Below are 26,261 nucleotides of genomic sequence, written 5' to 3' on the forward strand. Positions count from 1 at the left end.
TTGTGTCGAGTAATTCATTGTCATCAAAGTCAGTTGTAGAACGGTTAGAACGACTCTGGGTACGAGATGATTCGCCAATAAAAGGAGTTCGATTCGCTTCTTTTGATCGACTCCGACTACGTGGTGATTCACCAATAACATGAGTTCGATTCGCTTCTTTTGATAGACTAAGAGTACGTGGTAATTCACCAGTTGAAGGAACCGCGTTAAGTACCTTTGAAAGAAACCGGCTGCATGGTAATTGTTCAATTAAAGGCACTGAATTCGATTCTTCTTCTGTAGGAATTATATCCAATACCCTAAAGTTGTGATATCTCTGTTTAATATAAAAAAAGTATATTATGAGAAGAAAAAAACTAATACGTCAACATATTAACACAAAGACAAAAAAAGTAACTTACTTCATGACTACTGAACAGATCAAAAAGTTCGGGAAATTTAGGCTATCCCACACATACATAACGTAACATCCTGGGAACTTGAGGGGTATCAAGGTACTCATCCTCTCTTATATACTTCTCCCGAATATCTGGGAAGCGCTCATAGAACCAAGCACATAACGGATATGAAAATCCACCAAGTTTATACTCAGTTGAACGTAATTTGTTCTGCTTGTCCAATGCATGTTTCAGTGAGTAAATGAGCTTCTCATAAGCCACATTACCCCAAGGATATTCAACACAAACCTTATCATCTTCAACAATAGATGCATACTCCTCCATCACAGATGACTCAGTCTTTTTCCCAAACAAAATAGACTCTACAATAAGAATTTTCATAAGCTTCATAACATCATCATCGCTCTCGCATACATGTATGTGATTCACAACATTCTTTGGAATTTCATTCCGAGTCATAAAATCTCGAATATCCTTCAAAGTCACACCCTTGGACTTACCAAAATAGCGCTTCAGAATATTGCTCTCTCGATTAATTGGTTTTTCAACATTATGTGCTGTAATCCGCAAACCGTACATAATGTGAAAATCTTCAAGGGTGAAGGAAACATCATGGCCAAAAATCTTGAAACTAATGGAGTCTCGATCATTGGTGAATATTCGAGAAAGACATAGACAATGAACCAACTTCATGCTGCATTGGAAATTCTCCATAGCCATAATGTATCGAAATGTACCATTATTAAGCTTATCCCATTGTGTAAGAGTCAAGAAAGTTGCAATTAATTTCTTCAAATCGTGGTTCCCCTTCTAGTAACCCTTACAGTTAAACCAATCTCGAAACTCAAAATATTTTTGTCCTGGTCTTGTAGGTGGAGGAGACATAAGGACCTGGGGGTATTATAGGTTGTCTAGGTGCTTTAGCTGCTTTGCGTACTTTAGCTGCATTAGGATCTTTAGGTGCTTTAGGTGCCATCTGTTCAAAAAAAGTAAAACATACAAAAAATAATATTAGGACATTATCAAAAAGATCAGTTAAACTTCAATCTCTAAAAAGGCTGAAGTTTGACAATTATAAAACAAAAACTTTAACTATAGAGCTGAAGTTCGACAATTACAAAACAAAAACTTCAACTCTAGAGCTGAAGTTCGACAGTTATAAAACAAAAACTTCAGCTCTAGAGCTGAAGTTCACCCTCCTAAAACTGAAGTTCACCAGTTACAAAACACAAAACATTCAGCAAAAAAATATGCTGTAGTTTTTACAAAAAAACAAAACACAATTCAAATCCAAAAATAATGTCAAAACATGAAAAAAAAACTTCAGCTCCTATCTAAGTTATCATCACTTTAATAATATCATCTATTTAACTCTCAAAATTTTTAAAAATTTGGACGTCTAATCACTGAAGAATTTATAGAATTCTCATCAACAAAATAAAAACTCGTTCAAAAAACCTAAAAATACAATCGTAAAAGTAAAATTAATGCACTTATCAAACTAAACCCTAAGAAACTATTTAATCATAAATACATGACTATCAAAACCAAAACCAGAAATAAAACCCAGAAATCGTAAAATAAAACCCAGAAAGTTAATGCAATGTACCCGTGATTAAATCGTAATGTAGGAACAATGATGACTAGCAGTTGAAAAATCAAAACAACGACGAAAACCGTTTGATTTCAGAGAAGAACAAATCAAAAAACGCGAATAACGGGAGAGAGAGACAGAGACAGTAGAGAACTAGCGTATACTTGGAGAGAAAGTAGTCTTTTAATAAAGAAGGGCAAAATAGTCTTTAAAAGACTTTTAACAAAAAAACAGGTACGGGTGAAAACAGAAAGACAAAATGGCTACAGGTTAAAAAGGGGCGCCCCCATGCAATTTTTACCCAAAAATATGGCACTTTTCTCCATTTGGGCAGAACTTTAAAGTTAAAAGTATTTTGTATGGCACAATCAAGGGACAATACTAACAACTTAAAATTCGTCAAAATAGCATGAGCTAATAATTTTTCGGATTAGTAATCGAAAAATAGACAGCGTTTGCAAAATTATTGAAAAATATCCATTATTTTGCTGAAACACAAAAAGTTCCAGCATAATATGCGAGATTATGGAGCTACTGCGTATAAACTTCCAACATATTATGTTAGAACTTCGGGACATGGAAAGTTCGAGCGTAATATATGGGATTATGGAGCTCAAGCATATAAACTTCCAGCATATTATGATGGAACTCCAACACATTATAAAATTCCAGCATATCATGCTGGAAGCTCATATGTAAAAAAATCGAACTTCAGCATATTATGCTGGAATATATTCAGATTTTAACAGTATTTTTGTTCAGATTCAATTTCGATTACTTTTGAAATTGTGGTTATTTTCAATTCCTAATTGTATATTTGGCTATTTTTGAATTTCACCCTTATGGAAACGACAAAAAATATGTGTTCCTCGCAATTCAAAGGCCATCTTCACCCGAATATAAGGGGAGAAATTCAAAAATAGCCAGATTTACAACTGCTCGTTCAAAAATAGCTCAGTTTCAAAAGTAATCAAAATTTAGCCACTTTTCGTGTAAAGATAAATCTGAGCGAAAACACTGTTCAAAACCCGGAAAATACGCCAGTATATTATACTGGAGTTCCAGCATAAGTATGCTTGAACTCCAGCATAATATACTGGAGTTCCAGGAAGTATATTTGTCCTGTATAGTATACTGGAGTTTGGAGCATCGGTGCTCCAGTCTCCAGTATATTATACTGGAGTCAGCAAAATATACCGGTCTAGCATAATATGTTGGAGGTCATACACAGGTGCACCGAACTCCAGTATATTATGTTGGACCGGTCTCTGTTGCAACAAAATAATGGCTATTTTTCATTAACTTCGTAAACGCTGGCTACTTTTGAATAACCAGTTCGAAAACTGGCTATACCGTGCTATTTTTACGAATATAAGCCCAAGAATCAAAGATACAAATTTTTCTTAGTAAGGGAGTAATTTGGTTGATAATGAGAAATAAGTATAAAAGAGAATATTTAAAGGGTTTTATTAAACGCAGAATACATAGAATAATTTATCAGAAAAGTTATTCAAGCCTTGAAGTTTTTCTGAAGTGATTTACATCCTATCACTCATGGCCTCCTTGATTTTAGATTTAGAAGTCAGGCAAAATTAAGTCAAATTTTTCAAAAGAAAATCTTTGTCTAGCAAGTAACTAGGAGCACGTCTTGACGGGAAGGTATGTTCGTTATCATTATAATTTATAAATTGTGTTTGATTCTCGTTAGGATTGTGACGTATTACTACTTCTGAAGTGCAAACTTGTACCCAGTGTTAAAACCAGCTCCCACTCCTTACTAGTTAGAAGGGGGGGGGGGGGGGAGAAGAGAGAAAAAAAAACAGCAAAAATAATGTGTTTCACAATCAAATTTGTAGTAAAGCCATCATTTTCATTTGTATTCACTTAGGTCAAGATGGAGGAAAATTATGAGAATTCGAAACTTTCCCCAACCTAATGGAAGTTCCGAAAACAGTACTTAAAAAAAATCATATTATGTCGTAAATTCTTCACTTTTTGGTATATTACTGGTAAGTAGGAGATATATTTATTATTACTAAAATTATTTACCCTAAGGTTGAAATAAGAAAGACCATCAACTTGCTGAATAAACTATCAAGAAACCAGACATGATTATTACAAGGAGGTGACTTAGGTCCCAAAGCGGAGCCACCCCTTTTTTTAAGTCACACTGAATATTAAACCAATTACAGATCCTATTTTTACAATAAAGTTCATATTCAGGTGTACATCAAACATAAACTGAACCAAAATAAAAAAAAAATACAACCAGAGAAGGACTATCTAGCGTACACCAAATAATGGATGTGCGAAAGGACACTAATCTCATTTCCTGACTGTGTAACTAAAGCTCATTCATTCTATATGTTTCTGCCCTTTCTCCATCCTCATGCCAATAGATAGTCACTTTCTAATCTTGTGAATTTCATGTGGCAAAGCATGGGAAGATAACTAATATATAGGCCCCCATTGTATTAAGTTAGATCATATGCATATAGTACAGCCTAATTCCTTAGCAGCCATATCAAGAAATTTAGTACACATCCCATTTTCAATTCGGCTGTTAGCTTCCCATGTCAAACACTTTTCAATATCCGCTCGCCAATCAATAATGCCAATGCTTAAGTACTTATATGCAGGAGCGTGGATTCCGTTTACATCTGCTCGTTTTGCACTAGATTTTATTGATCCAGCATGCATGATGACGCGAAGAACTGACGTGCTGAGAGCACGTACGAGAGCACTTGGATGAGAAATACAACGAACTGTGGCCGGTAAGCGACACTGAAATGTATTGACAAAGGACTCTAGTAAGTGCTGGTACCTTAAGTATATTTCTCATTTTAAAAGTGATAAGAAATGTAATACTTATCATTTTACTCACTTAGGACATATACCTTTAACAAGTTTGACAGACCGTCAGCGATTGCCAATCCAGATTCTCCCCACTCAAGCACTGGTTGTACTGCTCTAGCTGTCACTTCCAGAAGCTGCTCGATAGTATTTAGTTGCAAGCATGCAAGTTTATTAAGGAAAAAAAAGGAAATAGAATGTGATGATCAATTAATTGTCATTCAGACACGACATATTACTTGGAACTTCAGAGTATATGTAAAGTCCTCGCTTACTGAATCAAATATTTACTTCAATGAGAAATGATAAATGTTTGAACTGAAGATGTTATTACCTCTAGCTGTGGCAAGGTGCACGCTTCTCCGTCGACAAGCATCCCATCTGTCGCCCGTAAAAGGAGGTCCGGTGCGCTAGCCAGAATTACCAAAGATTCTGGTGTATCATGATTCCTCATTAGTTCAGCGATCAATTTCACTATTCGTTGGTTTATCCTCCACATATTCTGGCCAAGATCATCATCTTTGGCAATCCATGGTTGTAATTCCTTGTCCGCCTGACAAGCAAACGAAGCAAGGAAAGTGACTAAAAATATATGGTGAAAAAGATACAAGATGATTAAAGATGCAAGTCAGAAATTTCACAAGGCAGAGAAGTACCCCATACCAAAGAACATCTAAAATGTATATCTTCTATAAACATGTGGCCACAAATTATGGACATAAATACAAAATTTTAAAGCATGTACATCTGTGAAAGCCTTACGGACTCAATTAACAGAAATAGTGAAGAATCTAACGGATCTTTCAAAAGAAAAGTTCATATTCTTGTTATCATCGAGTTCAAAAAAAGCGAAATCTGGACCTGAAGAACAATGGCTGTTGCAGCTTTTGCAGGCAATGCTGATACGACGTTGCATAGTGCGTCAACGACCTGTAAAACATGTGAAAGCTAATAAGCAACTTATATTGTAGAAGGTACTATTGCAAAAGCTGCTTTTTGGTAAAAGCTACTCCGAATAAGTACAAATTTGAATGTACTAGTGCACGTAATGATTTTCACCCACAAAATCTCAACTTTCTTTCCAAGTGAAATTCAGGTCCAAACCCAAATAGGGAATTTAAAATAGTATTTTGTAAGTCATAATAGTGGAAGACATAATACTAGAACCATGTGTTGTCACATAGGCACCGGACTGAGGTATGAAATGGAGGACGAGTTTTACTCGCATCTATCTTTTGAGTAGGTAACTGGGAAACTATCTTTCCATCCGTCATCCCTTTCTAGAAGAGATGGTTTGGTTGTACATAGAATATAGTCATGGAAAATTATAGTTTTGCATTTGAATTGTTTGATGAATTTGAATTCTTCAGACTTACAAATTAATATTCTTCAGTGTAACATATGTTAATAATACCTATAGGGAAATGTTACACACACACACTGACACACACACAAAAAAACGGCAAGGTACTAATTTCATGAAAGCCGATGTTTCTAACCAAAATTTTACTTAGTTCAGAAGATGTCTCTTACTGTTTTTTAAGGGAGAAATGTACAGAAAAATTGATAAGCACTTTGGTGCTATAAACAACTGTAACTCAGACATAAAACATCATCTTTAATTTTCTTGGTATAACCAACTCCCCCCCCTCCCCCCCCCCCATGATATTCCCTATTTTATACCACCTTATAAAGATAGACCTTGCATCCTTAGCTGTCTTGAAATCGTTGTTCTTTCCTTAAGTATTTTCGACACTCCATATTTTGCTCTTACAACTTTGCCCGACAATAGAGTTGGAGTTCATCTTCCACTATTATTCTCCATTTACCTTAACATGATCTTACCTATGCTTGAAAACTAGGGAAAAGATAGAAAGGAAAGCTACGAGGGAAGAATATGAGAGGATTGGGGAGAAAAAATTGGTGGGCCACGTAAGTTATTTCTCCACCCGTTCTTCCTCCACTTCCTTTTGTCAAACCATGAGAGTGGAAAGAGTAGAACTTCTCCCCAAAGCATAAACAAGTTCTAGGAACGTGAAGTTTCAATTGCCTCTCCAAACTGTTACAGTTTACAGCCAACAGATTGCAAATAGAATTTTCCTATCAAGAAAGCTCCATGCGGAAGGGGGTGAGGGGGAGGAAAAGAATGTAGCGTTAAAACACATAAAGAAGGAAATTCAAACACATTTCCCAAGCTTCTAGGGTTAATGATCTCCTTAAAATGCAGCACTGGGGGTTGCCTACACTCTTTTTTTTTCTGATAAGGTCAGATTTTATGGTTTGCCTATACTCTTCACACTGTCTTCAAATTTTTGATGCCAAAACTACGGGCCGACCAACTATTTGAAACTCCAAGTGAAAATGGTCGTGGGATAGCCAAGTTCAAAAATACCATGTGATAACAAGCTCTGGCATTGCACTAACCATAAATATGCTTTCAGGTATGTTTTATTTCAACTGCTACAATATATAATCAATATCATGAAGTAATGTGGTAGATACCTGTCTCCATCCCTGCTGAGCGGAAGTGCTTTCTGCACTCGGTTGTGTTTCAGGTGATGCAATTAACTTGTGCCACAGCAATGAGATAACAGAAAAACATAGTTCTTGTTTCTCCGTGAGTACCGACTTTATAAGATCTGGTGCATTGCAATTAAATCCTATATGCCTGTCCATTGTTAGAAAGTTGGCCAAATCCGAAGCATCTATAGGGAAACTTACGATCCCTTTACCGGTGGTGCTTTGTGCAACCTCGCTTGAGTGTAGAACTTTCTCACTCATAGTTAAGGTCTTACAGTCGGTTGAGTCTTTGCACTCGAGCAACAATGACTGTTCTGCAGTTAAGCAATTACAATTGCTATATTTATTATGTTTTTTCCCATTCAAGCACGAGGTTCTTTTCTTAAGAACAGGTGCAGGTATTAGGTGTGCTTCCAATGGTTCGGCCTTGTCAACAATTGATGCAACAACTTTGCTATGAATATCAATGAGGTTATATAGTGAAGACGCTCTGGAGTTGATTTCATTATCCCACTTACACCGTATTAAGATCGAAAGAGCCTGTGTGCAAGCCTTGGAACGTCTAAACAGATCAGAAATATGAGCCGCAACCATAGCTGCAGCAACTATCTCATTTGAGCTGTAACTCCAAGAAGTGCCAACAGATGATGGTTTCAAAGAGAAAAGAGCCTCCAGAATTGCCAATATCCTCCGAGTATGACAGACAGCAGACTGAATCCCGTTTCTTAACTCAATAGACGAATCATTGGCACATTTTGCAGCATCGAGGATGGTTTTTGAATCTGAATAATTAGTCCCTCTTGAAATCAAAGGGAAGAGCTGAAGTTCAAATGAAAGAGCACAGATAGCAGCAAGAACATAAGAATCAAACGTTGAAACAGGTCCTTGCTTTTTCACTTTCTTAGTTCCTTTTTCTTTCTGTTTTCCACTGGTTTCCAGCGAGTCTATCCCCATTTCACAAGGTCGGTAAGAATCTTTCCCTACAGGTCTTCTGCTCCCATTTGTTTTTGCTTCATGACTGACGCATACAGTTAAGACAACAAAAAGAAGGCGAGAAGAAAGCTCTACAGAAGCACATGACTCCAAGAATAATGAATGAACCATTGTTCGCAATTCTGCCACGGCAAGGTTTTTGGAGGCAGAGCCAAAAACATATCTGGTTTTCCTGATTTCTTCTTTGGAGGACTCAGGTGGGAACGTTCTCTGAAGAATTGCTTCAACTGTAGCAGCAAATATTTTCATGAGACAAGTTTCAGATGGACTCCCACGAGGAAGATACTCAAGAACCTTAAGTAGTGGTATATACAGGTTCCACGATAAATTGGGCGGTTGCAGAGGGGTCGCAACTATAATTTCAGGAAGATCAACAGCTGATGAACTTAAAGGAATCAAGCCATATGCAGCTTCCCATATGGTACATATTCTCCATTCAACCTCAGGCCCATGTGCACAAAGCATTGATGCAATCCCTTGTGCAGTGGCTTCAACTGTGGCTTCTGCTGCAGGTACTTCTCTCTGAAGAACAAAATTTCATGAGTGATAGGTAGTCACTATCACAACAACTACTGGATAAATTTCAAGAATTCTGCAGAAAGAATGGAATTTTATCACAAATAATACACTCAAGTGGCTATACCTGTTCGAGTTGAACTTCAATTCCTTCAACTTGTCTTAATGGAGGAAAGAGCAGAGCAGGTTGTGAAAGTATTCGGAAAAGTAAAGCAGCTGCAGCATCTGCAGCAATGCCTGCTCTCATGGACATTGCAATTCCAATTGCACGCAAGAAATGCAAATGCATCCAATTCCTAGGAAGCTTCATCAATGCATAGAAGGTTAGAAATTCTACATGTAAATTGAAATCAATAACAATTAAGACAGGACAAACTTCAGTTAGTGGAGTATTAAAGCAGCTATCCTAGGATTTGATATGTAGACTTCCATAGTTAATTGAATATCTTTTGGTGGTGAACATACAAGAGTTCATAATTTATGCAAAGGACTTCATAGCAAGCTGAGAAAAAGAATTAAAGAACTGGCAATGTGCAAGAAGGTCAGTCATTACAAAATGGCTCTATGTGATGCATCTAAAGACTGTAGGCATATTAAGCAACGACTTGGAGAGATGAAAGAACGGAAACAATATCATGTAATGTCCGCACATCATGGTACAAACCCCCTTTTGGATGCAGGATTAAGGGATGTGACAGAATTTTACCACAAAATATAGGGTCTGTTTGGTATACGTAGGACCATCCTACATGGCAAGGATCTAAAGAAATTATGGTAGACGATACAAGGCTATGAGCCTTGAAAACAGAAACTCGAATATTCGGCCTATAAATAAAACAATACAGTATTTCTGATCCTCCAAGTTCAGCAATCAAATATTGTTCATGGCACTATTTTTTTTTTATATATATATATATTTTTTTTAGCCATCCGCTAGGCAAGCGCCTAGGGCTAATTTTTTATTAATAAAATAAAAATAAAAATACAACAATTAGGAAGAGTAGAAATAAGGGGGACAATAACACCGGTATTGTTACACAAATGCCTTGGCTATATAATCACTCCTCTGCGCCTCACACTGCCTTATGATGACAGCCTCATGTAGAGGATTCATGATGTAGCTGTCGGCAACGTCTCACGAGGGCATATAATCTCATAGCGTGTGGATAATTTTCAAAGGCATAGGACCAAGGCAACACAAACCGGGCTAAACCTTACCTTACTAATCCTATTGAGGCATACAATAGCCTCGCGAACTAACAAGCATGTAAAAAATATGAACTTGAAAGGATCAAATATTCTATGATCATCAGAGAGTTTATAACATACTCTGTGATGATATTACAGATGAGGATACTAAGAACGTGGTAAAATAAAATGTAGTACCCATTTGATTCTTGTCCCTTCTTTTCCAAACTTGTAAAATCTTCAATTTGTAATTCTTTGTTGATTCCCTCAACCGTGTGCAAAATGTATTCAAAAATCATCATTTCCTTTTTGAACGGTTGGACCTCGTAGAAGTAGTTGAGGCATCCTGCTTTTATTTGGCAACTCTCATTGGAGGTCGCCTAACAATTCCTTCATCACTCACCTTGCCTTCCCAGCTTTTATCTCTTATACGAATGTTGTGATTTGGTCCGATGCGCGAGGGTGATACATCCTGTTGCCTAGACAGTGCAAAAATTGGATCGTCTTCTCTTGCTAAATTCAAGTGTATCCCCAAATTCACAGATTGAGGAGCATTGGCACTCAGCATTGATTCCAAATAAATTCTCTCATCGTCTGACATAACTTGACTGGTTGTAGCAATTTGCTTCTGTCCAGATGTTGGTGCTGTGACTTGTCGATGACCACTATCAGCTGGAATAAGTTGTTGCTGTCCAGCATATGTCGAAGTCGATGCCAATTTGGACATTGTTGTTGCTTTTTGACCATAAGTATGTATAACAGGTGAATTGTTTGGATCAAGCTGTTGCTGCCCAGATTGATTTGCGTCTAGCACTACAATCGAGTTGGCTTCAGGTACATTTGTGCCATTTCGCTGCTGCATCGCATCGAGCCAAACTCTATCCTTGTGTTGCTGTCCATCTTTTGGCACCTGAATTACTGACTGTGGACTGTTTTCAATTAGCTGTTGCTGTCCCGGATTTGGTGCTGCTTCATGTCGATCACAAATAGCAGTAGGAGTGTTCACAATTTGCTGCTTCTGCCTTCCAGATTTCTTGTTTGCTGCCTTTGCCTTCGAGCTAGTAACCACTGTGCTCGTTTCAATCTGTAGACTGCCTGTAGTCTGCTTCTGCTGTCCAGTCATGAAGCTAGTAGGAAAATGTTGCTTCTGTCCTGCATTTGGATGCAGTAGTGCATCACATTGAGTGCGTGCACGCTGTTGTTGCATTCCAGGGGAATGATCATGAGCATAAGAAGCTTCTTGACTGCGTCGCTGCTGCTGCCCAGATTGTTGTTCAATGGAATCATCAAGCTCTTCATCCACACTATTTTCCCAATGCTCCTCTTCTTCATACTCAGCTCGATCTGCCCAGGCTTTACTCCTTGGCATCATTCGATTTGAGCCATTTACTGGTGCATCTGAAACTTCTGATTTCTGCTTTTGTTGTACACTTTGTGGTGTTTTTGGATGGCTGGTTCTTGGTGTTGCCTCACGTTTAAAGCCTGTAATATCTAATCCAACACCAGCAGTAGCATTTGCCTGCATAGCTGTTGCACCAACGTTAGCAGATCCATTTGCTGCTGTAGTTCTACTAGCCATTGCACTAGTAGCAACAGAAGTTGCTTTTTGGATATCCTGCTGCAGCGAACCCCCATGAGCTGATGCCATACCTGTTGGAGTTAAAATTTGTTCATGATCAAAAGCTGCTACTAATGGTGTTATAACACCAGTAGTAAGCACATGTGCACTAGGTGTTCGATGCCCAACTTCATCAAATCTTTGCCTATCCCCTGGTCCTTTAGTAGCCCCTGCTGCAGCACGATCAGGCACAGGATCACTGGACAAAATAGCATTATCTGTAGTCACAGACTTATGTATTGCCAATGCTGTAGCAGCAGGGACAGCAGCTGCACCATTTACAGCATCAATATCAACATGTTTTTTCAACATTGCAGCAGTCCCGAATTGATCAAAACCTTCAGCACCTTTTACTACTGCTTTCCCCACAGGTGTAACAGGCACAACAGTATTTACCTGTGCCAGACTACCCTGCTCAAATCCCTGCTCCCTTTCAGCTTGTGCGTTTGGAAATTTAGCCTCTACATTGACAGTCTGCTTTGCATGATCAGTAGCATCTTTCAATGCCCCTGTTACAGCTTTCATTACATTAGCTTGGCCATTAACATCTTTTGATCCAACTTGTTTTTCAAAGTCAGTTAGCAGCAGCTGCTGCTCGACTACTTTCATCTTTGCTGCTTCATCGACCAATTGTTCTGCCCTTTTAGTATTGAGAAACTCCCTAGCATCACCTTCTAATTTCTCAATACTGCCCAGCCCTTCAATTTCAACCACTGACGCAACTTCTTCGTTAGTTTTCTCCATCCTCCAACGACACGATTTTACGTCATGTCCTTGATGATTACAGCAGGTGCAATATTTTGGGAGATTATCATACATAATCTCTTGATAATGTTCAACTAACTTCCCAGAATTTTTATCCACAATATTTATCCTAACTCGCATAGGATGTTTGGCCAGTAAATCAAGTAACACCTTAACTCTGGCCGTACTTGGTCGAGTTCTATCTTGTGTCGCTTTGTCCACTGCTAAAGGTTTGCCAACTGCTGAAGCTATGGACATTAGAGACTTCTTGGCAAAGAAATTTGCAGGTAAATCAGGAAAGGAAATCCAAACAACTGACTTTGGAGTTTCTTCTCGCGGATTAAAACCAATTGTCCATGGGAACGATCTAAAGAAAAACTCATCGCCCTTCGATTTAACATAACCTGTGGATCTAGATAAAACTTGAACAAAATCTTCAAACAAATCAAACCTTACTAGTACATGTCGATATTCCAATTGTCCAATATTACAGTAGCCTTTGACATCAAATTGTTTGGGTATCAATTGTCGCAACTCCTGAAGATCAGGTTTTCCATACGAGAACTTGAGGATGACTGCTTGATGTAAACCTTCTTCGATGGTGAATGCATTTACCTCTTCAATGGTGAATTCCACAGTAGGTTCACCATGTTCAAACGTGACTGGACATAGCTCGAGTTTTGACGATTTGCGGCAGAATGCTTTCCTTGTAGCTGCGATAAATATGACTGCTTTGTATTGCTTTTTGGGCGTGTTTCTGCACTGATTTGGATGGGCTCTCCCACAGCTTGAGGCTGGGGAGAGACGACAGCATCCATGGCTGCTCAAAACCCTAGGCCTTTCGCCCCATGGCACTATTTAATTCTGAGCTCTAAGTTTTTTTTTTTTTTTTGAATAACATATCTAATATATTTATTAAATCATCAGAACAAAATTTGTGCTGGGAGCCAGAATGTACATCATGAAGAGCTATGACAAAAACAAAAACAAAACATCCTTGTTCTTCTCATAAGGAGTCCAAGATTTCTATGATTGAATCCTGGTCATCAATGTATTCTTATTTACACCAAAAACTAAAAAGAAGAATAAATTCATCTTAATCTTCTGTGTAGAGATTCAACAGTCAGTAAACCATTGCTTTTTTGAAATTAAATACAATGAATCCTCATTCATTGGTTATTCTTTGGGTACAGAACATCCTCCAGATAAAGACTGCCAAAGGAACATTAGTCTGCAAGAAGAGCCTGATGTCACGACCCTTGTCTTCACTGATCTTTTTCAAAAACTTTTGGAGCCGAAGCATCAATTTAAAATTCTTGACATTCCAAGTATACAAAAATGACCTATTTAGCTGAAGCTGATATTGATCTAGAAATTGCAGGTATTCAAATCTGACTTAGGGCTTTACCGAGCCTCAGGTAACTTCAAGAAACCTCCATAACTAGCATCTAGCCCTTGAAATATGAATTCGAAGCCTCATAGCTATAGGCTCTGGGAAGTAGGGAAAGGAAGAGGGAGTAAGGCAAACAAGAAAAAGGGAAAAAATAGGAAAAAGGTGAACAGAGCTATTTGTTTCCTCTGATATGCTCGAAAATGAAGTTGGAATAGTAAACTAATACTACCTCCGTTCTAATTTATATGAACTTATTTGACTGGGCAGGAGTTTAAGAAAGAAATTAAGAATTTTGAAACTTGTGGTCCTAAACAAAACATTTATGTGGCTATAATTCTTTTGAAACTTGTGGTGTAAACATGGCAGAGTATTTGTGTGGCTATAAAAGCTTTTCACCGAGGGCACAATTGGAAGTTTAAGTTAAATTATTTCCACATAGTATTTGTTTTCCCTCTCTTAATGAGTGCGTAAAAAACAAGGGTGGAGCAAATACCAGGGCCTCGACCTTCTGATTTCACTTTGTTTCTTCTTTTTGATAAATAACTTCCACTAAAATGAACCTCTGAGTTCAGTCACTTACTGTGTTAGGACAAACAACTCAGACATCAGAACCGTTACTGCTAATATACCATTAAGGGTGGTGGGACCATCCAAAGGCCAATCGATAATTGTACTTTGATAAAGTTTTGTGAGATGTTTTGAGAGTGGAAGAAGATTTAATGATTCAAAAAGTGACGCACTTCTCCGCCATTTTTTTTTTGAAAAGACTTTAGCCAAACACTTTTTTCCAAAAATTCTTCCATTTTTTTCAAACAGTTCTCTTGTCCAAATTCCAAGACACCTCCTCAACTGTATGGTTACTTTATTTAAAAGCTTAAGTTATTAGAGAGGAGACACTTCTATTTACTCAATTATGCCTTTAACACGTTCCTTCACTTGCATGCTTTGATTTTTTTTTTTCGGGCAAAGCATGTAGAAATACTTTTTCATAATGGGGCGGTGGCACTTGAACCCGGGACTATATTTGCATTATTAAATTGTGTTATCATCTCATCTAAAAGCTTAAGCAATTAGCTAAGAAGCTTCAAGTTCATTTTCCCCTTGAGCCTCTTGTTTAGCTCAAAACTCCCTTTTATTCCAGTTTATATGAACCTATTTCTTTTCTGGTATGTTCCAAAAAGAATGGCCCCGTTTAAAATTTGGAAACAACCCTGCACTGCCTTCTCGAGTCTGGCCATTATCTCGTCAATTCTAGGTTCTTCCTCAAGAACTGCTCATATCATCATAGATCAGCTTAGAAATTTTCATGTGTAAGCTAAAGCACTACCAACTTTGGTGAGCCTAAGTTGTTTATGCTATGGGGGAGTAGAGTAAAATAAAAGATCAACTAGGATGGGATTTACGCACTTCTTGTAAACCTATTAAAACAAGAATCCTTTGCAGAAGTTGTCTCCGTAATTTTTACGGAAGTTAGTGAAGCTAAGAAAAGTCTAGATTTGGATGAAGTGTATAAACCTGCATTAGAGTGGTGACATGTGTAGAAGATTAATGATGCTGGTAGAAACATCACATAGTGCTTAAGATGTAACACCACTCAATTCATATCGTAAACAGTTCAATCGTGTGCCCAATAGATCATGATAGTTCAAAAGTGTCAGCATACTGTACATAGAAACCTCAAAAGAAAAGCCGAGTAAATGATAAAGATGGCCAACACATTCAAACACTCACCAAGAGCTTGTTCAAACTACTCTGTTTGAAATTTTATAACATACCCGCAAGCCAGAAGCATAATCTTCAGCTGCTCGAAGAAGTTCCACTAGTTGAACAGCAGCATCAAGTGCATCTGGAGCCCATGACGGTGGAGCTTCTAAAAGTCCAAGAAGAAGCCTCTGGGTCGCACTTGGAGTAGCAATTGCATAGTATCTAGTCCAGAAACACAAGTTAAAAGTAACTTTCCTATACCAAAAGCCCTAAAAGATAAGATGACCAATGCTCTTACCGATGAAACAATCGTGCATACGGCTCAAGTGCTGGTAGCCCTGCAACAAGATGCTCATCCATGGGTGTTGTGGGAGGTGGAAGCAGAAGAGCAGGGACGGCCACTGCAGTCAAGGTAGCTGTCTCATAACGAGCAACTTCTTCATCACAAACACTTAAAATAACACCAGCACCATTAGCAACTGCCCACCTCGGAGTTGAAGGGATTAACTGAGGATGCTTTCCAGAGCCACGAGAAGAAGCTACGATAAAATCTAAAGTCAATAAAGTATATCACAATTCTAAAATATGAACATTCTTTCGGAATACTATCACATAATTCCATATGAAAGTAAATTTATTGGTGTAATAGGATGGATACAAAAAAGAATTGCAAGGAAAGAATGCAAATATATTATGAAACATATATAATAATTCATACAACCGGCACTGTGAACTTTCATATATGGAAAGAGGTTAGATTTTCTACCAAGAAATTGGTTGTATCCTTCTCTCTATGAGGTACCTGATATCTTGTGTCACAAGGATAACTGGAGACGGGAAGCAAGTGTGGCCTCCAATAAACAGGAAGGAGAAAAGGATTGTTCTACATGCCCCATTAATCAGGTAACTGTTTTAGATATAACTAAAATGTGAAAAGTTACACTCGAGTGTTATACAGAGTTGCAAGTGTAAGTCTCCCATATCGAGCAAATGTAAATATACAAAATGTATAGTGTGGCTGTTAAAGGATTCATGCGTAAGACATTAGTGTCATACATCCTTGCAATTCTCTCATACTTTTCATATGGTCTCAGAACAAATGTGAGAACTAAACTCTAGCTATGAGCTGTGCGGTCACCAGTGACGTGTAAGAGAGAAAAAGATCGTCAACATGGTTTTCCAGCAATCACCGAAATGTCCAGGATCTTCTTACTTTTGTGAGTGTTGTGCATATAAACTAGCACCAGCTATAGGACCAGGAGTACGAACAGAACCTGAGAAGCTGTGCAGTCACTTGAAGCTAAGTCATGTTTGGATCTCAGAAAATCTGATGCCACGCTCTCCTGACATCGCATGTGTACCCTATCCTACAAGCTTCAGTCCAATTTTCTGGCTTCTTGGTGATTGACTCAGGCTTTGATCTCACACATCCCTCCAAGTATGGAACCCTAGTCTGAATGAGTCAATCTCCTTTCTGGTGAAAATTTTCAAATTTCAATGATCTGTGGTTGGAGTCTCTTTCACTTTTGGAGTCAACTGAGGCATACAAACTGCTCTATCTAACTTCAAAAAAAATTCCAGTAGGTTTTTGGTGGTTTTCTGATAGATTTCTAACTTACATCCAGCTCTATCTTGTCACTATTCCAATCACTTTTCAGTGATTTTTGATCATCACTGCAATTGAACCATGCTTGAGACACCACCTATTCATTTTCAGTTATTTCTGGTGTTATCTAGCTATACTCTGAGTAGCAGTCCCAGGCAAACTTTATTTCCAAGTTGCTTGCAAACTCTCTCAGAAGCCTCATCTATGGACCTGCGTTTAACCCTTCATTTTTATCTTAGTTATGAATGAACTAATCAATGCTATACAAAATAATATTGTGTTAAATAACAAAACCAGCAAGGGGGTTATCAAGAAGTAAAAGCTATGAAGCAAGACTTGGAGAGTACAGACTATGGAAAGTAAACGTAAAACATCACAACAACACCAACAACAAAAACAACTACGCCTCAATCCCAAACAAGTTGGGGTCGGCGATATGAATCCTCATTCCTTTCATTTAGCTCAACTCATATCATCATTGTTATCAAAATAAAATAAAAGTGCCAAAGTAAGACATTATATATCATTACAAATATATCTTCCACCGGAAGAATGACGATGGAGTGAAATTACACGGGATTTCAGTGTCTAGAAAGCTATTGACTTGGTATTTTCCTGTCCAAGGCCTATTTATTGAAACTTTAGTAAATTTTTGGGCCTTTTTACATCTGATATGAATTGATACAAAATTGATGCGTTGTCACCTTGATGGAGCAATGCTAGTAGCATAGAGAGCGGGAGAGGAGACATCATATTGGACTCCAGGATATATAGTAAGAGACTACTTAGAAATAATGCTGAGATAACATAACAGTAAACTAGAACTCCGGAATCAATATAGACTAAATTTCCAATAAGCTCCTTAAACATGAATAACGAGACAATTTAACTAGGCAATGACAACAGATGTGGTAATAAAAAGAACGTCAATAAGCTATTCTCAGGTTTTATTAGCAAAGGTCTGAGAAGACTTCTAGCATTCAAGAGATACATTCATAAAACACCTTATCAGCAAGTATTCACACCAGTTGATGGCAGCTTTAGTTCAAGAAATATTCAAGAATATTCCTAGACATAAATATTTCAAGAAAGGAAATGCACATACCAGTTGATGGCGGCTTTAATTCTCCGGCAGCATACTTCCCCATAACACCACCACACCTACATATACGTGAATCACCTTTCTACATCAACTGCAGGAAAGTGTAGTTCTAACTTCCTAATACTCATCAGTGTCTAAAGTCTATGAATTAGCCTAAAAACATAATTTAACATGATAAGATTCAGGCCAGAGTGACAATGTTCCTAAAGTTCTTTAACTTGAGAAGCACCAAAAACCAGATAAAACATTTGGTAGGATATTTTGATCATTGAGTAGGCTAGCCCATGTAGCTTACAAGGCAGTTAAAAATGGAGACTGTCAGCAGGCTTGAAGGTGCCTAGCTTGGGAGCACCCTGCTGCTTTTCTGATTTCCAATGAAAATAGAGGTAGATAGCGTACTGAAATAGGAAATAGGCATATGAGTGAAGCCCTTGTGCTGCCGGACCACTAGAATCACGGGTTGAGGAAGAATACAGTTTTGCTGGGAGTTTGGACAGATTATCCATTCACTTGTCCCATATAGGTTTTTTTCAACAGATTATACGGATGTTGATTTAAGATTATAACTTTAACCAACTTGTTCAGGGTCAAACTACTCATTAAAGAAAGCAGAAAATACCAAGTTTTATCTGTGATGAAAATGGCAAAGCTATTAAAGGCATAGGGAGATCCTTGATTTAAACTTGATCATTCAATCTTTATATTCTCACTACTAAATACAATGCACTTTTGCAGTTTCAGATTTTAAAATTTGTTTAAAATTTTTGTTAAATACTTTAGTGATCTCTCACATATATATCTATGCTACGTGTGTAAAAATGTTGGGCTCAGTTGAACCCGTAGATTATACATAGCATTTAACTCGGCTTAAAGGGTTTGGATTACACCGAGAAAATGAACTAAGTTTTTAACCAACCAAACTTGATCACAATTACAACATCGAAAATGGAGAGGTCGATGACATATGGAGGTGCCAGATTGTTCAAATTGATTACAATTGAAGACAAAGCTGGAAGAGCTATCAAAATTTTCTGTTAGTTTAGAGGAAGAGAGATCCGGAAAGAAGGTGATACAAGATTCAAAGTTCGGATATATGACTGGACCAAGGAAAATGGGTTAATTCGTGGTCCTACATTGCTAATATGATAGGCCCAATAGTATAGTAAACGAGGAACCTCAACTAATTCAAGAAAAATGGAGTCATTTATAACAACTCAAATCAGTACGCCAACTTCACTTAGGCACCGCAACCCCGTCTAATCTCACCTCAACTTCACTTTTCTTATGTTGCCAAAACTTGCCGTGCATATATTCAGTTTTACTTTTACTCATCCAAAACCCTTACTTTTGAGTACTTCTCAATAATTCAAGCTTTTCTTTGATACACTCGCGAGTTTCATCACTTAGCACAACATCATATGGAAAAGCATACGATAAACATTAGTTATCGTCCACAACTAAGATTAGTTAGTTCATTATTAGTTAGCTCATCCACAACTAAGATAAACAAGTACGGACTCAATGCCACAATTAATCTTCTAAAGAAAGCGTCCGGAAGCATGGAACATTGGAAATGATAAGAACAGGAAAGTTATATTAGGTTTTAACTATTGTTAATGATTAGTCGTTCATCATGATGAATTCGAAATATAATGAAAAAGTAGAGGCATAGGCAACCATATTTGACACACTGCACACTTACCAACGGAAGTAATCACTTCTAATACCTAGAGGTGCGGCGACCAGAATATCAGTAATCCATGGAGACAATGGCCTCAGCGGTTTCCTCTCGTGGTGCATAGAGGGCAAACTAGGTTCGCTATCAGCAGATTTACTTGTTGAAGCATGGTTTCCTCCACTGCTTCTATCTGCTCCACCTTCCTGTTGCACAACTTTGTAAATCGGGCGGTTGTAGTGTGTCAAAATTCGTAAAATCTCTCCACATGCAAGAGCCCACTGTTCTGAATATTCCTTCTGCATTTATGAGCAAGGAATTAGTTTGAAGACTCCTCTTTAGCAAGAAGTAGAATGCATTTGCTTGAAAGACCATTGTATTTACATGGCTCAATCCTTCAAATTGATAGTTCAAGATTCTGAGTACCTCACTGTTTGGGCAAACCAATGATATGAAAGAAGCAAAAGGCGGACAACTTTTGTCATAGTCCAGTGTTCCATCAATGATGCATGAAATAATTGGAAGAATTACAGCATGGCCATGATCTGGGTGGTGAAGAACAAAAGTTGCTGGAAATTAAAAGCAAATTAATCAAAAGACAGATAAAATCAATCAACCTCAGTAATCTTAAAGCATGGTTATCATGATACCTAAAACATCGTCAAAAAGTCGGTTTTCCTTGGATGGGTACCGGTGCCGTATCAGCTGCCAAGATAATACACATTAATCAGGAAGATTGAACACATTCAGCTAGGTAGAGAAACAACAACAACAGCAACAATAACCCAGTAAAATCCCACAAGTGGGGTCTGGGGAGGGTAGAGTGTACGCAGACCTTACCCCTACCCCAAGGGGTAGAGAGCCTGTTTCCGATAGACCCTCGGCTCAAGCAGAAGATCTGCTTGGGAGGATAGTTTCTGATGTGACTAAATACCTCAGCTATATCTTCAGGAAATTGTTCTGATGTGAATTGACCAAAGTACTCAACATAGGCAGTAATTTGAGCCTACAAAAGAGAATCAAGAAGGCTGTTATGACTGAAGATACAAATATCAGAAGACAGCAAACAAAAGAAAAAAACAAATATCCTTCTACATACATTTAAATGTTCAAGATGATAACGCAATAAACACACATATGACCTATTCAAATCTATACATTAAAAAAATGCGGGTCATACTCATATACTATATTATAAGTGTGAAGCCCAAAGTGTAAGATTAAATTCCTAAAATACCCATCAAAACCTAAATGACCTTTTTACCCTTTACTTAAACACTATTTATATAATATTTTTGTTCCAAAAAGTAAACTTACCTTCAATTTTGTACTCAAGCATCTTATAATAAATACGTAGGGGTAATAATAATAGCCATTATAATGATGCTTGAAGATGTAGAGACTGAATGAATACTTTTAATACATGTACATATATTGTACACTAATCAAATGCAGCCCTTTAGTTACTCAGAAATGAGAAACCAGGTATATACAGAAATTTTTTTATTCAAGTATCACATATCTTTGAGATCAAATTTTAGAGTCTATGAAGAGTTCTCTTGCATCTGCCATAAAATTAACTTATCATTGCTTTAGAGTTTTTACATTTGTCCTTCAACATTAACCCTTTAAAAGCTAAATTAACCCTTCAACATTGATGTAGAAAAATGTAATTATAAATTTAGTTTACGAATTTTAAAAAGCTTTGTACTGATTAATATGGCACGTGAACAGAATCTAGTACAATAAGAAAGAGAAATACAATTCTCTGAGGGGTTTATCATAAATTTAATTTTGTTCTTTATTCTCAAGTTTTGCCTTATACTGCACTATGCTAGAAAGTTGGAACTTGAAGTGTTTGGTCCTGAAATGGAACACACATTCTATCTGAGAAGGAAAAAGTGCAAGAACATGTGCTGCAATGGTGGAAAACCAATCTCATTAAATTGGAAAAATTAAAACACGAAAATACAAGTGGTGCAATGCATCATTTGGCCTTTAAATCAGAGATAAAATAACTCTAGGGCCACTCACAGAAGCCACCAGGATTTGAAGTTTATGGGTTCCTGCAACAACCTCAAATTAATATACAATAATAATTAGGTTTACAGTCACATATTTATAAATATTTAGTGGATGTCTTAATTAATATTAATATATATATATATATACACACACACACACACATACAAGGTCTGAGCAAAAGTTATTAGACTCCCATGCCGCATAAATTGTGCTCGAGATCTGTCACGCTCCCCTGACCCCATACCCTAATGGAGAAGGCGCATGTGTTAGAGAGGTTTAGTTTGCTTCATGTCTCCCAAGAACATATTGTTCTAATTAGGTTAACATTTGCTAATGCCACTTCCTGTGTTGCTTTCTTAGCGAAATGCTTGCCGAGAAGATTCAACTACAATGGATCAACCCAAAGCACAAGCTTTATAGATTCTCTCACTCACAAGGAGAGGAGTTCATATACTAGCCTTATCTTCAATGTTGGCTCCATCGTCCAAAGTGCTAGTCTTTTTTTTCTCCCTGGACCTTTTGATCCCTACTCAAAGGCAAAAAGGGTAAAAAAAGGTGCCACGTTTTGCCAAGCTTTTGCATGCAAAATGCAAAGGAAGCATGCTAGTGAAGAAAGGCGCAATAAGGGAAAAAAATATTTGTTTGTTTATTCTTTGTATATATGCATGGAAAAAAACCATGCGCACAAGCAAAAAAAATTATGAAATAAAGGGACGTCAAAAAAGAAGGCAAATACTATATATGAATGATGTCAATAAATTACTTTTTTTAGAAAAGGTAATAAAATCAAACTAAGGACGATCCTTTTACATTCTGGTATATATGTACGGATACAACTTTAAATTTCTCATCCAAACTTACTAACAATCTTAACTAGATTTCTTATTTCATATTCCTAATTACTAATATTTTCACTTAACAATTATATATTGCTTTACAACAACATAACATACCCAGTGAATTCTCACAAATGGGATCTAGGGAGGGTAGAGGTACGCAGACCTTACCCCTACCTTATGCAGGTAGAGAGGTTGTTTCTGATAGACCCTCGGCTCAGGTAAGCACAGTCACAACAGTAAAGAAATGAATAACAAATCAGGAAAATATTATGAAAAGAAATAGAGGCAACAACAAGATAGTAACAAACTGGAACAGAAGCAACAACAGGTTATAATAGGGATCCTAGGATAGCCAGAACCAGAGTAATACTAAAGATATTGATATGGAAAGGTCGGACGCTATATTACCTACTAACTTTCTACCCTAATTCTCAACCTCCACAACCTTCTATCAAGGATCACGTCCTCAGTAAGCTGAAGATTCGTCATGTCCTGCCTAATCAGCTCTCCTTTATAATCTTAGGCTTTTCTCTACCCCTCCTGAAACCCACCATATCCAACTTCTCGCACCTCCTTAGTGGGACATCCGAGTATCTCCTCTTCATATGTCTGTACAATCTCGGTCTTACTTCCCGCATCTATTCCTCTATAGGGGCCACCCCCACCTTGTCCCGAATAACTTCATTCCGAACCCTGTCTCTTCTAGTATGTCCACACATCCATATCAGCATCCTCATTTCCCCCACTTTCATCCTCTGGACATGCGCGTTTTTAACTAGCCAACACTCTGCCACATACAACAAAGTTGGTCTAACCACTACTTTGTAGAACTTGCCTTTTAAGTCTTAGTGGAACCTTCTTATCACACAAGACATCAGAAGCGAGCCTCCATTTTCATCTAACATGCTGCAATATGGTGTGTGACATCCTCATCAGTCTTCCCATTACTTTGGATTACTGACCTAAGATACTTGAAACTATTCCTCTTGGGGATGACTTGTGAATCAAGCCTCACTTCTATTGCATCATCATGAGTAACGCCACTGAACTTGCACTCCATGTATTCGGTTTTAGTCTTGTTCAACCTGAAACTTTTAGCTTTTAGGGTTTTGTCTCCAAACCTCCAGCCTAGCTTTAACTCCACCCTACGTCTCGTCAATCAGCACTAATAATATACACCATGGTACCTCCCCCTGGTTGTGCCGCGTCAATACATCCATCTCCAAGGCGAATAAGAATGGGCTAAAAGAGTTGAACCCTAGTGCAACCCCATCACGATCTGAAAGTATCCCCAGTCACCTCCCGCATCTCTAACCATGGTCTTTACTCCATCATACATATCCTTAATCGCCCTAATGTATGCTACCGAGATACCTCTCGCCTCCAAGCACCTCCATTAAACTTCCCTCAGGACTTTTTCGTATGGTTTCTCCATATCGATGAACATCATATGCAAGTTCCTCTTCCTATACTACTCAATCAACTTCCTTATGAGATGGATGACTTCTGTTGTTGATCGCCCCAGCATGAATCCGAGCTGATTCTTGGATATAGATACTATCCTCCTCACCCTCATCTCCACCACTCTCTCCCACATTCATAGTGTAGTTTAGCAGCTTGATACCCCTGTAATTATTGCAGTTTTGAATATCACCCTTGATCTTGTATAGGGGGATCATCATACTCCACCTCCATTCTTCGGGCATCTTAGATGTCCTAAAAATGATATTAAATAGGCCAGTGAGTCATACAAACCTTCCTTACCTGCACTCTTCCAAAACTCCACCGGAATCTCGTCTGGCCCAGTTGCTCTTTCCTAGTTCATCTTACGCATAGCCCCTTTCGCCTCCTCGACAATATTGTTTTGCCAGCTATTATTATTGCTTAGACCTGCCCTCTTCAAGAAAGAACCTATGGAAGCAAATCTGCATCTTAGTGACCACACTAAAATTGCATCTAAGGTGAAGCGCGAAACCTGTATTGCAAATATGCACCTTAGTGACTACACTAAAATGGCGACTAAGCAAGGTGAAGCGTGCAACCTGTACGGCGCAAATACGCACCTTAGTGACTACTAAAATGGCATCTAAGCAAGGTGAAGCGCCAACCTGTACTGCAGGTAGCTTCACGACTTAAGTGTGTCTAAGCGCCCCTTAAATAACAAAATAAATAGGGAAAATATTTCAGGCAAAAACTAATGTTTCTCGGATACTGGTGCGAGCATTCTACATGTTGCGGATCAAAAAGAAACAAACGAAAAAACAAATAACTGAAAAGGAAAAAGCCTCAACAAAGCAAAATATCTGGTCTCTAAAAGTATGACAAAAAGTACTTAAACCAAACCAAAGCAATAGAAAAAATTATATAAATGACTTGTAATGTTAAGAGAAAATGATCACACCTTCCGTTGCTGTGCATCTTGAGGGGGAGGCCAAAATAATGAGGAGAATTGAAGGCCATCAATCCACCTCTCGCATGTAGCAGCCATATAACTGTTGTTAATCCAAGAATTTTAATCAGTATGAGAGGCTGCTCACAAGTAAGGCCAGCAAGTACCACTACCAATCAAGGATCCACAGATTGTAATTCAACATTCTTGGATCCCAAAGCAAAGGATGGTCCAGAACTTCTAACATGCAAAACCACCGAGCTTCAAGGTATCACTGGCTGAAACAATATGCAGAAAATGGGAATGTAAAATTTCCCTAATTAAATAGTAAGCAGATACTACCTACAACTATTTCTCCTGCAAAACAAAAACATTGTTCCTCAAACTGTTAGACAGATGCACAATGAAATAAGTATCTTCCATGAGCTAAAAAAGAAGGTTTATTAGTTCATCAAACCAATCACAGAAGTTCAGAAGTTTCATAACCCCTTTTATCAATTTAAATGCAAAATTCAACAATCCTATAATTCTGCAATAAATTTCCAGATTACTAACTTTTTTAGTTCCAATAAAAATTTAAAAATGATTAAATAAACTTAATAACATCAAATATTTTCTCTTGAAGATGCAGCTTAAGTCATCAAAATTGAATCTTGAATAACAGATACTACAACTTAAGATAGAGTCACATTACTTTGCTTGAACTCTCTAATCACTGAAATAACAAAATAAAGTTCAGAACTATCAGTACCCTTTGTATCAATTTTCACACTTTTTAACCAATTCCATTATAAACTGAGGCAAAAGCAAGAAATATGGAGCTAAAAATATAAAAGAAAATAAAAAAGTAATAGCAGAAAAAATAGAAAATTAAAGGGAAAAAAAGGAATACCTGCAATGGAAATTTTCTGAAAGTGGGTGCGTGAAAATCTTGTAAGGAATTTGAAGAAGATTGTTTCTACAGATTTTTGGGTGGAGGAGAAGAGAGAGAAAAGAAAATAATGTGAGGAGAGAGAAAGAAAGAGAGAGATACAGAGAGGAAGAGAAGAGATCTTTAGCTGAGCTCTCCCTCTTCCTTGAAATTTGCATACGTGGCTTTGATAT

At 37.6% G+C, this 26,261-nt stretch overlaps 1 protein-coding gene across 17 annotated transcripts; it reads right to left on the bottom strand.

Moving 5' to 3' along the window:
- Window positions 1-4,086: 4,086 nt before the first annotated feature.
- On the bottom strand, window positions 4,087-26,261 carry LOC107784760 (protein GIGANTEA). 17 transcript variants are annotated; one of them, XM_075232829.1, is made up of 16 exons: window positions 26,050-26,261; window positions 25,500-25,514; window positions 25,170-25,260; window positions 20,839-20,910; window positions 20,555-20,609; window positions 20,331-20,449; window positions 19,932-20,203; window positions 18,233-18,288; window positions 15,820-16,060; window positions 15,593-15,743; window positions 9,002-9,178; window positions 7,348-8,880; window positions 5,707-5,775; window positions 5,180-5,398; window positions 4,890-4,982; window positions 4,087-4,776 (listed from the first exon to the last, which is right to left on the bottom strand). In XM_075232829.1, exons 1-16 carry the CDS (start codon window positions 26,244-26,246, stop codon window positions 4,477-4,479), a joined length of 3,660 nt encoding a protein of 1,219 aa, XP_075088930.1. In that variant the 5' UTR covers window positions 26,247-26,261; the 3' UTR covers window positions 4,087-4,476. The 17 variants fall into 17 exon arrangements, with proteins under 17 accessions (XP_075088930.1, XP_075088929.1, XP_075088926.1 ...); XM_075232828.1 differs by having other exon boundaries at window positions 15,820-16,072; XM_075232825.1 differs by having other exon boundaries at window positions 15,820-16,072; window positions 20,289-20,449.

This window comes from Nicotiana tabacum, chromosome 16 (genome assembly GCF_000715075.1).
Source record: "Nicotiana tabacum cultivar K326 chromosome 16, ASM71507v2, whole genome shotgun sequence".
Lineage (NCBI taxonomy): Eukaryota > Viridiplantae > Streptophyta > Magnoliopsida > Solanales > Solanaceae > Nicotiana > Nicotiana tabacum.